General features: G+C 41.5%; 1 protein-coding gene across 4 annotated transcripts in view; it reads left to right on the top strand.

Annotated features, from left to right (window-relative positions):
* The first annotated feature begins 241 nt into the window (after positions 1-241).
* LOC105017520 (1-phosphatidylinositol 4,5-bisphosphate phosphodiesterase beta-1) overlaps positions 242-17,660 on the top strand; it is a 134,696-nt gene continuing 117,277 nt past the window's right edge. For all 4 annotated transcript variants that reach the window (XM_020056341.3, XM_010882193.4, XM_020056342.3 and 1 more), the window contains exons 1-2: positions 242-665; positions 9,949-10,026. In XM_020056341.3, the coding sequence (XP_019911900.1) occupies positions 567-665; positions 9,949-10,026 (177 nt within the window). In that variant the 5' untranslated portion in view covers positions 242-566. The remainder of the gene's footprint in view (positions 666-9,948; positions 10,027-17,660) is intronic.

The raw sequence follows: 17,660 nt of genomic DNA, 5'->3' as shown, positions 1-17,660 counted from the left end.
TGTGAATATGCGGGCGTGTGTGTGAATATGTGGGCGTGTGTGTGAATATGTGCGCGTGTGTATGAATATGTGGGCGTGTGTGTGAATATGTGGGCGAGTGTGTGAATATGTGGGCGCGTGTGTGAATATATGTGGGGGGGGGGGGGGTTAACCCACGTTGCCTTGAGCGCAGGGAGGCGCTAGAATACAAAGAGCAGCTGAAGTCTTTCCCCCCGGCATTGACTGTTTTTAAACGGGAGCGCAGACACTCACTCATTCAGTCTCCATATCTCCCCCTCCCTCTCCTACTTTTTTCTTTCTTTCTCTCTCTCTCTGACTGCATCAGCCGTCACCAGTGGACTTCACCCAGTACCTCCACCGCGTCTGCGCGTCAGGGAGCTTCAAAGCTGAGACCCGCAAACTCATGCAGGAATGACATACTATAAACACTAGCGGGGGTTCTATCAGCCTACTGTTCCTCACAGCTGAAGGGTCGTTTTGGAAAGAAAAAGCAGAAAGAGCGACAAAGAAGAAAGGAGTGAAAATATTTTATTTCACTGTGTTGGTTAAGAAGAGTAGATGAGTCAATGGCCGGTGCTCAGCCAGGAGTTCACGCGCTGCAGCTCAAGCCCGTGTCGGTGAGCGAGAGCTTGAGAAAGGGCAACAAATTTATGAAATGGGATGATGTAAGTCATTTTTTCCCTTTTGTTGTCAGAGGGGATGGGTTCATTACTGTTTTGTGTAGCCAATGTTTATTACACATTTAACCCTGCACTCTAGTCTAACGCAGGTTTATTGCGATAGCCTAGGCTATTTTCCATGGTGCAACACTTCACTGTCTTTTGAGCTTATGACAGGAAATCGCTACAGTTAGAGGTGACAGTGTCAAACGCAAGAAAACAATTAGAATTCGAATTTCTGTTTCACATTTCATGGTGCATGCCTCTGGCTTTCTGTGTGCATGCCTCTGGCTTTCTGTGTGCATGTGTGCGCAATCCGCAGGCGTGCGCGCCGTTTCTAATTGAGAGGTTATTGGCGTGAATTAACCGCGTTACAGAGAAAGCTGACACAACACTAACATTTCTTCCATAATCGCTTATAAACTGTATACAATTCCATCTGAATCTATGCAAGACAACGAATGTCATAAACCTCAGGTTGAATGAGTGACTGGTATAATTGCTATCATCAGTCTCTATTGTAATATCCACGCCAGTCTGGCAGCGCAACCTGGCCTCACAGCGAGCAAAATGACCTTGATTTAAATTGATTGCTCACCGCCGCCAAGCACGGCTTCGGCGGTCAACATCGTCTCAGGGTTTACAAGATTACAACAGAGGCATTTCCCCTATATATTTCTTATAGCTACAACGTGCTTTTGTATTTGTATTTACAAATAGTGGTCATGGTAAGGTAAATTAAGTATTTTAACTTTAGTCATTTTATTTAACGTGGTTACATATCATATTTTTAGGTAATAGACTACGTGTTTTAGTGCTTTGTCTTTTTTATAGTAGACAAGCATGCTAGACAGCCTAAATAAATAACCCTAAATTGTCTGCGTAAGCAATTAATCATGTGGAATCTGTGTTGCCACTGTTCACCTGACAAATGTTACTCTTGATAAATTCAACAAGTTGTTTAAATGTGTGTAGATCTACAGGTCTTCTTTGAACCCAGACTCGTTTGAACATGTTATTCCGTCATGGTCACGATAAAAGTCCAATATCAATTAAATAATTTTTCTTTCTCTTTCTGTATGTTGTGGTATGTTTTGATAAAGGGTGTATGATGTGTGTGAGTTTACCGGGGCTGCCTGGTTAGTGTGTGTGTGAGCCATGCATGTTTTTCTAGTGTGCAGATCAGGGTGGGGACCACTTCCATGGCCACTTGCCAGGCTCCATTGCCCAACATGTCTTCACATATGCACACAAACACACGTTTGTCTTTTCTGTCCTTGTGGAGACCTGATGCATTAACCTAAACCAGATATCCATGTTCCATAGTCACTCGCCCTAAGCAAAACCTTACTTAATCCTACCGATAACGCCTAACCCTAAACTTAACCGGGAATGCCTGAACCTAAAAGTAACCCCAAATCTAGCTCTATGCCCAATTATACATTTTTCCCTTAACTTAACCCCTAACCTGGATATTGCATACTAACTTTGTGATGACTTAAAGTTACCGTATGTACACTTAGTCATGTGAAATAGTTAGGACCCCCTAGAAAGATGTATTTTTTTAATTAAATATTTTATTTTATTTGTTAAAATATTTTATGTAATCAGCACTTCTGACACAACTGACAGTTGAAGGAGACCTAATGAAACAAATTGTACTGAAACATTCTACTTTGTAATAATTTATTTATCAATAGTCAACAGAAATTCTATTTAATATTCAGAAAAATGTAAGCCCACCCCTAGTTTCAATAACTGTTGTTGCCCAATTTGGCTGAAATGAATTTATATAGCCAATACTTGTCCCCTACATCAACTGGGAGATATTTTTGCCGACTTTTCCTTACAGTACTGCTTTAACTATATCATGTTCGAGAGCTTGCAATGTTTCATGTCCCCCCCCCCATAGCATTTAAATAGGATTGAGATTTGGACTTTGTCTGGGCCATTTGTCCAGTCCTTATTTTCTGAGTTATGTTGTAGCTTCGCTTATGTGTTTTGGATCATTGTCTTGTTGCAAGATCCATGTTCTGTTCAGCTACAGCTTTTTGACTGATGGCCTCACATTCTACTCAAGCATTCTCTGGTACAATATAGAATTTGTTTACTCAGCAAAGCAGCCCCAAAACATAATGCCACCTCCTCAATGCTTTAATGTTGGTATGAGGTTCTTCTGTTCATAGGCAGTATGTTTTCTCCAAATATGGTGTCTAGCATTATGGCCAAAGGACAACATTTTTGAAAAAATCTTTCCAGACCATGTTGTTCGGTCATTCCTCAGGCAGACTTCAATTGTGTGTTGAAATTATTTTTTGTGAGCAGATGCTTCTTGCTTCCTGATCTCCAATGCTGTACACTGAGTTTCTATAGTCATTTTCTGACAGTTTTCTCCTGAACTTAAACTTGTGGCAAGTGTATCCTTCCATGATGTTACCCTGGGGTTTTTAGAGACTTCTATAAACATCGGTCATCTCTTGGGCTCAATTTTGTGAGACAACTGGTCCTATGTAGACTGGCAGTAGATAATAATTTGAATTGCTTGGAAATGGCTTCGTAGCCCCTCACAGACTCATGGGCATCAATATTTTTCCTTCCGATAGATCTTTTTATCTTGTCATGTGGTGTTACAACACCCATATGTTAAGACCAAACCAGGCCCGGTATCTGATCTTTATGAATGGTGGACACTTCCAAGTTACTTTCTTATGATTTTCTGATTATTTGCACCTGTTTTGGTGCACCACAATTTGAGCAGTTTTATTTAATGGTAATCTTAGAGGTTTACTATCATTTTCCAGGCAAAGCAATGGCATTTCTGTTTATTTTAAGGGCTCAAACTGTTTAAAAGTTGTTTACATGTGATAAAAAAAGCCACCTGGCCTACCTTACTGCCTTCATCCACCTCTCCCACAGTGGATCGAACCAAAAAATGAAGGCCGTGATAGAAGGGACGGGTTAAGCAGAGAGAGAGGCAGACAGGCAGTGTTGAGTGTGTTCTTAATCAAAGCCTTTCTCCTGATGCAGCTGGGTGTCACAAAAGACGTGACCCAGCAGCCTTGAGCAGCCCAGACTGTGTGCAGCTAAACAGGGCCACAAGGAGGGAGTAAGGACAGAGTGATTGGTGCATTATTGGGACTAAATGGAAACACTCTTCTCGGCAGGTTGGTGACGCAAAACCTGCCGAGAAGAGTAAAATGTTGCATGATCCACTGTCTAAGACTAGGATTGTAAAGAGCATTGGGAAAACAAGAGATGGAAAGAATAGGGAAGGGAGAGAGTGAGCGGTAAGAGAAATTATGAAAAAAAGTCATTGATAGAAATCAGAAGGTATTCAAGTCCTTTTGGGACTACCTTCCTCTTTTGACTGTGGGTAATGATACAGCCCAGAGGTGGCCGATAAACCGGAAATTAGAAACACAAAAATGTACCATCATTTCTTGCAAGCTTTTTGCTGCAATCGTTGATTACAATAAGTAGCTTATTTTAAATGGAATACATTTGCTAATATGGGTGATTGCTACTTCAGCGATTTAATGGCTACCACAATCAAACTAGTAGTTTCAAGTCTTAAGTTTTAAGTTTTTATTACTTTTTGTAAATAAAAAATCTTTAAATTATTTAGAGGAGATTACAGAGGTGCAAATAAATGTTACAAAATTGACTGTTCTTTATCTGAATCAAATCAATGCTGGCAATTCATCACAATAAATATTTTAGTCTAATCACTAAGCTCTAATAAAAGCCTTTACATTCCTCATCAGCAGTAATACCAACTGAAACAGATATTTCTTCCAAAGGCCTTGGAGACTGCCGCCAATAAAGCCTTGTTCACACTACACACTCAAACCGTTATTTTTTTTAAACCGTATGTTACGAATGACCAAATCGGATTTATGAGTTCAGACCGCAGTCATTTGCTTACATGGCCACACTAGTTGTCATAGTAACACTACCAGCATATGCAGTGGTGTTGGCTGATTGGTGTTGGTGCTTGTCATTCCTCCCACTCTGAAGTGGCAAGCTACGATGACAACCAGAATACCTGACATGAAAGTTTACCAATTGCTCTGAATGTTCAAAATCACAGTGTAAGTACACATTTGAAGCTTTGAAGGATAAAATTATCCAACTTTAAATGTACAAGTCAGTTTTGTAACAACATAAAACTATTAGATGGCTAGTTGATTAGTTGTCTAGCTCACCAACCTGTTTGTATACAAATCAGCTAGTTTGCTTCTATGATAAACTGTTCATGATAAACTGTCAGCAAAATAGCTGGCAGTTTGATTTGACCCCTCAGACACATATGGGCAGGAAGCAGGTCTGTATCTGATTACAAACTCCCGATGAATGGTGTTTTAAATATGGCATGAAATTTGATTCCGTGTTACACTTACCTGTTCAAACTGTAGGAAAAAAGCTGATTAGAATCGGTAATGGAAATACTTTGGATTTGAATCACTTAAGATTGCCAATGTGAATAAGGCTGCTTCCCTTTGTCTTTACATTGAGACAACCTCTTTACATTCAAAATGACTCCTAAGCGGGAAAAGCTCTTTCTAATTATGACGATTTTCCTTCCCTTGTGTAACATTTCGTCCAGAAGTTATTGAGAAAACCTTAAGCTCCTAAGAGTAGCTTACTGTGTACTCAGATTATGTGTAAATACAGACCCAGGAGTGAGAGCCTCTGAGGATACCATAAAAACGTAATGCGTTCCTAGATATGGCCAGGGAGAGTTGGAGCATTGAGAGTAGAAGCTGATGAAAATAGCTATTTTCACATCATTAGGCAGATTGTCACTGGCCACCAGCCATCTTCAGATCTCTCAGCCTGATGTTAGGAGATCATCCATCAACCTTCAGTGAAGCATAGGACTAATGGGAAAGTTGTAGCGTTCTGCAAATGTCAAACACCAAGTTCACTTTCCTCTGATTTGTCATGATTCATGGCATGTTCTTGAAGATGTACTCTGGTATCTGAAAGGACAACTCTATCCCTGTTTATAGCAATATATAGAGATTTCCTCCACTGTTTTAGTGTTATTTGATGATTTTATGTATATTGAGCGAGTAGTGGTGAGCAAAATATTTGGACACGAAAATTATCTTTGTTCTCTGAGCTAGGGAATGACGCGCCACACATGGGGAAGATGCATAACGCTTCCCTATCAGTGATGATAAATACAGTCACGCCTGATAAGGCCCAGAAGGTGCGTATCAGCCTGGAGCCCCACCTCCCATGCTATAAATACCCAATGTGTACCTGACGTCACAGATATCTGGAACGCCCTTAAGGGAAGAAAGGTTATTCTCTTACTCTGGTTCCCTTTTGGTCAGTGATTTCATTGCCACACATGGGTACAATGCACAGCGCCATAAAGCCAGAAGAGGCCAGTGGCAAACTGCCCAAAAAAATGCTGCCGGGCCAACCTTCCCCCTAAGCCGAAAGCCCCAAATGTGCCGGGCTTCAACCCATAAATGAGAGGCCAGGTGGCTCCTGGCTGATACGCGCCACTACTCTCCTGGAGTGTGAACACACCCTGGGAAGCAGCTTCTGACCCTTGCTCTGATAACCCGTAGAAATGGCCCATTTGACCCAGTGGAAAATACGCTAATAATTAACCTCCTCAGTCCGGTCCACTTTAATGAGGAGAGCCCAAAGGGGGCACAAGCGTGCAGAAGGCTCCTCTGCGTGGTAGATGATGCTGAGCCTGGGGCTTTCTTCCTGGCAGGGCCTTCTCAGCAAGCAAAATCTGACTCCAGGCTCAAGGAGACGCAGTGAGACTACCAAAAGCCCGACGAGTGTCAACGCCATGCTCTTCCCAAGAGCTGAGATAGCAGACCGGACTATTGGTGAATAACGTGGGAATAAGCCTGTGCTTCTGTAAAAAGCTGCAAGCCAGTGAGACCAGCTGTCAAAGGTCACCAGAGCCAACCCAGACTACCAGAGCCAGGCAAGGAAATTGTATCAGGCTTTTCTGGAGAGTCAATTGACCCTCACCCAGAAAGAAGAAACCCTGCTACAGTGAGATGAGCAAAATCTTCCACTGGAGGCTACAGATGGGGACGAAAACAAAAAAAGCACGGTGAAAGAGTCCATGTCAGAAATTAAACACCCCAGAAGTGCCACTGACTTATAGAGAGTGGCAGGGCGAAGCCAGAAAAAGGAGTCACTCAAGCTGAACTGGTTCAGAGCCACAAACCACGTCCCAAACCGAGACACACCAAACACAATTTGTGGGGTTAGTTTATTGTAACGCAGAACCCACACTTGCGAGGACAAGAAGGCGAACCCAACTCTGAAGTGTATTTGCCAACTTCTTCCTACTCACAGTCAAGCAGGGCTGCAACTCAGAATACAAATAGTGGGGATTGTGACAAAAATGGAAAGTTAAATCGCAAAGTATTTTGGAAGAACAGAGAAGGATAAGAAAAAAAAATTCCCCGTGCTAGTCGAAGAACGCTAGCAAAAGCAGGTGTGAGATTTGCCCACCGCGGACAGTGCATGTGAAGAGTGGTAAGTCTGAGTATGATGGGTATTTATAGCACTGGAGGTGGGGCTCCCAGCTGCAACCCACCTGCATGGACCTATCATGTGTGATTGTGTTTGTCATCTCTTATACGCATGCGTGATGAGGGGGTGCAGAGATTGGTTCTGTGTAATGATTTTAAGCAGGACCCCTGAAATGACTTCTACTATAAATGATGCACAGGCATTTTACCACTGCTGACTGTGTTTATGCTGACGTTTCAGAGGACTGTATGTACTCATGTAAACTGAACACACTTTTCTTTATCAGATACAGGACTTGCAACAATGACGTGTTTTTGCCGATGCTAGAAAATTTTAGGGTTTCGGCTAATCGTTTTCCGCATATTCCTTTAAAATTGTCTCTGTTTTGTTGGTTTCTTCATTCATTTGTTCCTTTCTCTTTTCTTCTTTCCTCTCATATCTCCCTTTTGCCCACCAACCTATCCAACCACCTGCTTCATATCCCTTTTTGTCAGTCTCTGTCCCCTTCTTGCTCTATTTTTCTTGCTCTCTATGTATCAGAAATAGATTAGGATTGATACAACAGTCAGTTCTAGTCAGAGTGGTCAGTGGGTACATCATGTACCACCAGTTCAGTTCTGACTGTCTTTTATACCGTTATACCATGGAATTACTCCCTGCGTCTGTTCCTGGTATAGGTCCGAAACGTGTTGAAACAGTAGATTTCTGTGGCTGCAACATTGCTGCCAGGAGTTCAAATCCTGGTTGAGGCATACTGTCAAAATAGCCTGGTTGGGTCTGGCCAACTTCAGCAATGATGTTGAGTGGCGAACGGCTTGGCCAGACCTGCTTCAGAGGACACCACTCAAACCTTCAAAGATTTTCATTTCTGTGTTTCACTCTACATCTCTTCATCTTATTTTCAAAAGCCATTGGAGAATAAAGAAATAGTTCCTCCCCTGTGACCTTCTCCAATGGGGTTTGAGAAGCGAAAAACTGAGAGATAGCTAGAAATATCCCAGTGAGAATCACATTTGTAGAAACAGCATTACGTCTGACTATTGCGCAGTGAAACTTCATAGTATGGTAAATATTTACCGTATTTTGATATTTACAATATTTGCAAAGCTAATTAATGGACATCTGAATCACTGGTTTTTGGTACTGAGGCAAACAAAAGCTACTTAGTCAATCTACTTAGTCAAGCTAAAGCTACTTAGTCAAATGCTGTAAACAATTGCTGTAACATTTTGCTCTTTTGAAACATAAATTATTGGGCAGTTATTACATTTTGCTGGCAAAATTTTTTATTTACACACTGTAACTAGAGCTTGTGACGCATGCTTTACAACTGTTGATTATATGCATAAAACGCCTTTGAGTTAGATTCAGACCCCTTCACTTCCTCCGAATTGTGTTTTATTATATATTGAATTTATAATTGATTAAATATTTGTTTCCCACATCCATCATGCTTAAAGGCACGGGGAGTCTTGTGAAAATTGATAGCAAGATGAATGCTGCATGTTTACAGAAAATACTGGTAGACAATTTGCATTCTTCCAAGTTGATCCTCCAGTGGTTACAGCAGAAACATTTGAAGGTTCTGGAGTGGCCATCACAGTCTCCTGACCTTAATATCATGGAGCCACTCTGGGGAGATCTCAAACGTGCGGTTCATGCAAGACGATCAAAGACTTTGCATGACCTGTAGGCATTTTCCCAAGACAAATGGGCAGCTAAACCACCTGCAAGAATTCGGGGGCCTCTCACACAACTATTACAAAAGACTGCAGGCTGTCATTTATGCTAAAGGGGCCAATACACAGTATTAAGAACTAAGGGTATGCAGACTTTTGAACAGGGCTCAGTTAATTTTTTTGGTTTGGTTTTATGATTGCCGTCCTGTTATGACCTACGGTTGAATATGAATCCCATAAGAAATAAAATACATGTGTTTTGCCTGCTCACTCATGTTTTATATACAAATGGTACATATATTGCCAATTCTCCATGGGTATGCAAACTTTTGAGCACAACTGTATGTACTGTATATAAACCCTTGTATAATCTGCAGCTTCACATTAACACAGCACAAGTACAACCCTGTACACAATGAATGGCATTTACTTGTAGATTTCAACAACTTGCCTATGGCCTCTGGTCTGAACTAGTGTTAGAAATAGCGTGCCGTTTGGGAAGAACACGACGCCTTAAACACATTTCCTTTTGGATTGTTACGTCTAGCTCTCTGATGTGTGAGGGCCGTTCTCTGGTAGTCCTTTTGAAGACTTAGTTTCACAGTATGTCCACTGATGTTAAGTGAATTCATCAAGGCGAAGAAGGACAAGGCAAGTAGGCAATGTGCCATGTGTGCTCAGCAGAGAGCGGCGCTAGGCTGCAGACGACGGACAGAAACGCCACTGCTTTTTATAGACGCAGCCAATAATGTCTGCCGTTGCTATGTTCAGACGGCCCTTGGCTATGGCTGCCACTGTGTGTGTGGTGACATAAGACATTGTGCTGCCCGGTTTTAAGATGGTGTCAGTCACAGACAATAACATACACAGATGCTGCTTCAATCACACACACGTGCGCGTGCTCGCTCACACGCACACCACACAGACACCACACAACACGTAGCGAATCCCATTTGGAGCCAGTTCTCTTTGTTAACAAACTGCTCTCTCAAACTCAGTCACCCTGCACAGTGAGCTCATGCACACATTGTAACAACACACACACACACCTTTGATTGTCTCACAAATGGTACCTTTCTCTCTCGTGACAGGACTCCACTACGGTGACCCCTGTGACTCTACGAGTTGACCCCCAAGGCTACTTTCTTTACTGGACTGACCAGAACAAGGTAAGAGCAAAGATATTGCTGAACACAATAACAATGACCTTAAATAGAAGCAAGAGGATAGCAAATACATTACACTCAAGGAAGATGATAACAAAAACATTGCACTCATGTAAGGTAATAGCAAAGACATTACACTCAAGGAAGATAAAAACAAATATTTTACATGGAAAGAAGATAGTAACAAATATGTTACACTAAAGGAAGATAATAACAAAGACATTATATGGAAGGAAGATGATTACAAAGAGTTTACAAGAAGGGAAGATAATAAAGACTTTACATGGAGGGAAGATAATAATGACCCCATTATAAGGAAGACCGATAATACTAAAGATATTAGAAGAGCAGACGACCAGAACTTCAGTTGAACCAAGAACCAGTTGACTACATGGTAAAGTGGAAACATTAGAGATACTCCTCATTTAGAAGGTACCGAGTCATCCTCATTGTGACACCTAGTGTAAATGTTGTTCTATAGAACTGCAGACTTTATCCTTTTAGGACAGCTCCGAAGATAACATACCATCAATCCCAAGCAGAAGTGACCCCACATAATCAATTCTAAAACCAACATGTAAATATGACCCTTTATTTTACTGAATGCCTCTTCAGAGGAAAGGTTTTCAGTAAAGACAACAGAAGAAGCCCAGATGTAAGCGTGTGTGTGTGTGCCAACTGAAGGGGTGGAATCTGTCAGCAGTCATGTCACTGCCCAGGTCTTGTGGTATAGTGAAATACACCCATCTGTTCCAACAAAGAAATCAATGACTCTGCTACCCGGCCTTTTAATTACATTAACTCTGAGTGGCTCTGCAGGCGCACACACACACTTTCCTCCAGACGCGTAGGGGATATAAAGCCTGCCGGTCATCACTTTTGCCCTCAGCAGTATAAATTCAGTGCTGCTGCACGGCCTGATTTATACCGCACAATTAATTACCAAGAGGGTGTGTTTTTGTCTTCATCTAGAATGTGTGTTCTTGTGTGTCCGTTATTGCGAGCATGTCTAAAGATGTGTGTGTTATGACCATGTGGATTAACTCTTGTAAACGTAGCATTTCAGGGGGTTGCTTTAGCAGTTCTTATGCACATGCATTGTGTGTGTGATGAATATTGAGGGTGATGTTCCTGTGTCAGGACAATGTCTCCCCACCTCCTATTTATCATCTCCTCCTCTGTCAGACAGTATCAGGGAGCAGGATGGAACCAAAGACTGACAGAGGATGCTTGTGTGTGTGTGTTTGTGTGCATGCGTGCGTGTGCTTGCGTGTGTGTGTACGTGTGTGTGTGTGTCTGTGTGTGCGTGTGTGTGCATGTGTGCGCGCGTGTTTGTGTTTGCGTGCGTGCGCGCACTTGGAAGTTTGTGCATGCTTGCGTGTAACATTCTCTGCCCCAGCCCTGACCACACACTCTAAGTCAAATGGATTCAAAACGTGGCCAAGAGGAGATAAATTACAACACTACATCTCCCTACTGTCACACCCTCCACCTGTTGGAACATCCTGTCTGGGAGGCAATGTTTAGGCGTGTGTGTGTGAACATAATGAATATGCAGCCTGAACCAACTGTTACAGTTGTTATTTGGAATGTAAGTGAAGGGTGGAGTTGATCAAGTTGAGTGTCACGATTGGGTAATTGTATGCATTGTGGGACAGACGTTTTTATTAGTTTCATTTCCATCACTCATCATAACTCAGGGTCAGAGGGGCTCACTGTGGGCGTTGGGAATTGGCACATCTCTGCTTGGTGTGGCCAGCTGGGACAGTGTTTCCTTTGTCTCGTTGAGCTCTGGCAACTCCTTGTGGTACATTAGGCTCCTGCAAGCTCAGTATTGGTTGTTGACTGGGGAATTCACCTCCAGTGTGTGCCGGGCAAATAATTCCTGGTTAAACCTTCAGCCTGCTGTGAAATAGTTCCGACAAGGTAGTGCCATGAATGTTCATTGGACAAAATGAAATTGGAAAAGAAAAATATGTACAGAAATAAAGTAAATATATCCTTACACATACAGTGCCTCTTAAGTACTCAACCTCTTGGACCTTTCCACATTTTATTGTGGTACAACATGAAATCAAAATGGATTTGATCAGGTCTTTATTCCACTGATCAACACAAAAAAAGTCCAATAATGTCAAAGTGGAAAATAAAATCTAGAAATGTTTTTAAATGAATCACAAATGCAATCAGAAAATAATTGTTTGCATAAGTAATCACCCCCCTTTGCTATGACACACCTGCATGAGCTGTGGTGCAAACAGTTGTCTTTCGAAGTCACGTAATTACTTCAGTGGCATCCACCTGTGTGCAATTAAGGTGTTTCCTGTGATTTCAGGTTAAATATTTTTGTCTCTGGGTCCCATGGTTTGTTAGTACCATTCCTAACAAAAGCTACACCACGAAGACGGAGCACAGTGAAGTCCATTATTAAAAATGGAGAGAATATGGCAGAACTGTGAATCTGTCTAGAACAGACTGTCCTCAAAGACTGAGTATCTGGGAGAAAAGGACACTAGTCAGGGAGGCCACCAAGAGGCCTATGGCAACTCTAATGGAAGTTGCAGTCTTCCACGGCTGAGCTGGGAGACACTGTGCACATGACAACAATCACCTGGGTACTGCACAAAAGTGTTCTTCATGGGAGAGAAAAAATGCTCATGTAAAATCGTGCCTAGAGTTTGCCAAAAGGCATATATACAGCTCCGGAAAAAATTAAGAGTCCACTGCACCTTTTTCTTTCCTTTCCAAAAAAGTTGAAAAGGAAGGTTTTGAGTGAGGAACAGAAGGGTTGAAATTAAGAGACCACTCCAAATTGAACGCTTCTGTTCCTCATTCAAAACTTTCCTTTTCAACATTTTTGGAAAGGAGAAAAAAAAGGTGCATTGGTGTCTCAATTTTTTCCGGAGCTGTATATACTGTTGTGCTCATAAGTTTGCATACCCTGGCAGAAATTGTGAGATTTTGGCAATGATTTTGAAAATATGACTGATATGACTGTCTTTTATTTAAGGATAGTGATCATATGAAACCATTTATTATCACATAGTTGTTTGGCTCCTTTTTAAATTATAATGATAACAGAAATCACCCCAATGGCCCTGATCAAAAGTTTACATACCCTTGAATGTTTGGCCTTGTTACAGACACACAAGGTGACACACACAGGTGAAAATGGCAATTACATGTGGATTTCCTGCACCTTTGGCTTTTTAAATTGCAATTAAAGTCTGTAAATAAACAGTCAATGAGTTTGTTAGCTCTCACGTGGATGCACTGAGCAGGCAAGATATTAAGCCACAGGGTGCAGAAAAGAACTGCTAAAAGACCTGCGTAACAAGGTAATGGAACTTTATAAAGATGATAAAGGATATAAAAAGATATCCAAAGCCTTGCAAATGCCAGTCAGTACTGTTCAATCACTTATTAAGAAGTGGAAAATTCCGGAATCTCTTGATACCAAGTGAAGGTCAGGTAGACCAAGAAACATTTCAGCCAAAACTGCCTGAAGAATTGTTTGGGATACAAAGAAAATCCCACAGGTAACCTCAGGAGAAGTACAGGCTGCTCTGTGTGTTTTTTTTCAAGGAGTCGATTTGCATGGTCGAGTTGCCAGAAAGAAGCCTTTACTGCGCCAATGCCACAAAAATGCCCGGTTACAATATGCCCGACAACACCTTGACACGCCTCACAGTTCCTGTCACCCTGTAATTTAGAGTGACAAGACCAAAAGAGCTTTATGGTCACAACCATATGCGGTATGTTTGGAGAGGGGTCAACAAGGCCTATAGTGAACAGGATACCATCCCCACTGTGAAGCATGGTGGTGGATCACTGGTGTTTTATGGGAATCTTATGAAAACTGATAGCAAGATGAATGCAGCATGTTATCTGAAAATACTGGCAGACAATTTGCATTCTTCTGCACGAAATCTGCACACGGGACGCTCTTGGACTTTCCTGCTCGACAATGACCCTAAGCCCAAGGCCAAGTTGACCCTCCAGTCATTACAGCAGAACAAGAAACCAGGCAAGCCTAGTTCAGCCAGCCTGAATAAAAAGCATTGATTGTTGTTGCCGTCCCAAGTTTCAAACCTGGATTGCCCGCGTGAAAGGCTGTGTCCTTAACCACTAAGACGCAAAGCTATACATCTGCCAAGTTCCTGTATAGCCTCTTGACATTATATAATTCTGTAAGGCATTAACATTGTCATTCATTTTTGAATATTTCTTTAGATACCATTAACCATTGGTTTAACTGTGTAACATTTCTTAAGTTTTCCTCCACCACAAATAGCATCTATGAACTGTTTGGCTTTTGCCACTGGCCATTTTAACAGCTTATTAGCCATTTGTGAATGACATCGAAAATCCACCAGAAATAGTCGCAGTATAACAGTAAACATTTTCATTTTATGCTTATAACGTAGTTACTGAAGATTTTAGGCAGCAAAGTTGTTGTCTATCCTGAACAAATCCTTTTTTGCCACTGGCCATTTTAACAGCTAATTAGCCATTCGTGAATGACAGTGTCTGTCAATATAGGTGACGATAGTGATGGCCATTCGAGGCTTCATTACCGTTCTTCTAGCAGCAGGATATTATGCTTGCCGTGCTAGCTCCGATTTTCTTTTTCACAATAAAAGCCATCATTAAAATATATAAGATATAGTTAACAATCTAGTCAGTACATTTTATGTTTAATGTCCGTTCCAATTTTATTCTTGTTTATATATTGCCAACAATATTGCCTTATACATTTCAATGATGGCTTTTATTGTGATACAGAAAATATGGGTGCTGCCAGCATAATATGCTGCTGCTAAAATAATGCTAATGAAGCCTCAAATCGCCATCACTAGGTGACTATAACTGACTTTTTCGTCAATTGAAAAGACGAGAGAATCATGGAATCCACCAGAACATTGTCACAATACTGTATAATCATGAACAGTTTTAGTTGAGGCTTACTATAACGCAGCTACTGAATGTTGTAGCCAGCTAAGTTTTTGTCAATCCTGACCCAAAAAGCATGCATGTATGTGTACTTCGAAAATCCACCAGAAACATTCGCAATATAACCGTAAACAGTTTTATTTTTGGTTTACTATAATGTAGGTACTGAAGGTTATATCCAGTGAAGTTTTTGTAAATCCGGAACAAATCTGAATGCATACTTTGTTTTGACTGTGGAGATTTGATTGTGGAACCTATACCTTGCAGGTCCGCTTCTCTAACCACTACGCTATTTAACAAGGTAGTTAAATAGGCAGGCAGGCAGGCAGTGACATTCGCTGTTCTAGGCCGGCCCCGGTCTCTGGAGTGGCCATCACAGTCTCCTGACCTTAATATCATCGGGCCACTCTGGAGAGATCTCAAACGGGCGGTTCATGCAAGACGACCAAAATCTTTGTGTGAACTGGAAGCATTTTGCCAAGATGAATGGGAAGTTATACCACCTGCAAGAATTCGGGGCCCTATATACAACTATTACAAAAGACTGCATGCTGTCATTTATTCTAAAGGGGGCAATACACAGTATTAAGAACTAAAGGTATGCAGACATTTGAACGGGGGTCAGTTCATTTTTTTCTTAACCTACAGTTGAATGTGAATTCCATAACAAATAAAAGAGATGTGTTCTGCCTGCTCACTCATGTTTTCTTTACAAATGGTACATATATTACCAATTCTCTAAGGGTATTCAAACATTTGATCGCAACTGTAGTCTGATGAGACCAAAATAAAGCTTTATGGCCTCAACGCTAAGCGCTGTATTTGGCACAGACCGAACACTGTACATCATCCCTACTGTGAAGCGTGGTGTTGACAGCATCATGCAATGGGGATGCTTCTCTGTATCTGTGCATCAGGGCCTTGATGCTTGTGAAGATAGAATGCAAAATGGATGCAGCAAAGTACAGAGAAATCCTGGTAGAAAACCTTTTTCTGTCAGCAAGATACCTGGGACTTGGGAGAATACTGTTCTTCCAGCAGGCAACGAGGTCAAACATTCAGCCAGAGCCAAACTGGAGAGATTAAAAAACTAGAATGTCAATTTCAAAGCCCCGCCCTCAATCCAACTGAGAATATGTGGAAAGAGTTGGAAGTTGCTCTTCACCAAAGCTTGAAATCCAACTTGATGGAGCTTGAGCAATATTGCAAAGAAGAATGGGCAAAAATTGTTGTCCAGATGTGTAGCCAAAGGTGCCTCAAATTCACTGTGAGATTTTGACTGCGAGACGGCGATAATTGCCCTCTTCCCAGATAATTTTTGGGCCTAATCCTTTATGTTGAAGAGCTGCTAGCTGTATTTAGGGACAGGGAATAAGCTTTGTGCATTCACTGTAGTTTGTTTTTTCTGTTTACTAATCACTTTTTATTGCCACCTCCCTGCTGTTGTTCAAAGTGTGATTGCGTTAATAAATTCAATGTTAGTTTCACTTTAATATATTCCTGTTGGATGGGAATAATCTGCTGACTGGCTCCCAGGGTCAACTGTACACCCCCAGTGATAGACAAGACAATTCAACACAAGTTTTTCCCTGAACCCAAAGTATAACCTTTTGAAATAAACACCTAAACTTTAACCAACCCCATACCTTAACCCTTACCCTTAACTTCACACCTTAACACTTTCCCAAATGCCCCTTGCCCCTACTCCCCCCCCCAAAAAAAAAATCCTGAAGTGAATTGAATTGTCTGATTCGGAAGATTTTTTAAATGTCTTATAGTGAAGTGAATTTGTGATACCTATGTTGGCAAGTGACTCCAGCATCCCAGCTGCCATACCTAAACAGACCACTGGTATGTAAACTCTTGTCGTCATCAATCTGAGATGTTTGTGTGTGTATGTCTCCGAGTCCATTTGTCTCCTGTTTTATGTACACATGTGCGTGCACACACGCACGCGCATACACACATCCAAAACTTGTGCAATGTTGTGCAACAGAGGTTTTTTGTATAACCCACACCTCTGTAGGCTACAGTCACTGCTGTTGGCTGGTTTACATATCCCTGCCACTTCATGGCTAGTGTCATGGCAACCAGAGTCCAGCCTATCGTGGTCATTATCAGCAACAGCACTTTGGTTTACATGTGGTGTGTGACACCGGTGGGGACACACACAACAGGCAAGCATGCGACTGCACCAAGATCTTTTTCATGCGTACACATGCGCACACGCGCGCGCACACATTCCTTCACAGCACAACAAGCAACAGGTGCCTCTGTAGGGTATAAATAAAGTCTTCAGCAATTGGTGGACAGAACTTCTAAGAAAGGTGTTGTGTAACCACAGTTTTTTGATTAACCTCACCAAATGAATAGCCATTTGGTCTGGTTGCCATGGTAGCCCTACAATAATATGCACCTTGAAATGCTAGGTTCATTTGGCTATTGTTTTCTGTTCAGACACAATACGAGCTGTTCTGAGTCTCATCTGAGGTTTTCTACTTAATTCACAGTATGAGTGTATGTTGTGAAGAAGGCTAGGTCCTAAAAAGTTTTAAAGTTTAAAATCGGTTTCAATTTCTCTCTAATCCCTGACTTACAAATGAGGATAAGGGCAAAGTTTTGTCTACAGTCTGTTTGCACTTCATTGATTTAAATAGAGTAATGTAATAAAAGAGAATGCCATT

This window comes from Esox lucius, chromosome 18 (genome assembly GCF_011004845.1).
Source record: "Esox lucius isolate fEsoLuc1 chromosome 18, fEsoLuc1.pri, whole genome shotgun sequence".
Taxonomy (NCBI): Eukaryota; Metazoa; Chordata; class Actinopteri; order Esociformes; family Esocidae; genus Esox; species Esox lucius.
Note: the sequence above shows the minus strand (reverse complement) of the source record. Positions and strands in the feature narration are given on the sequence as shown.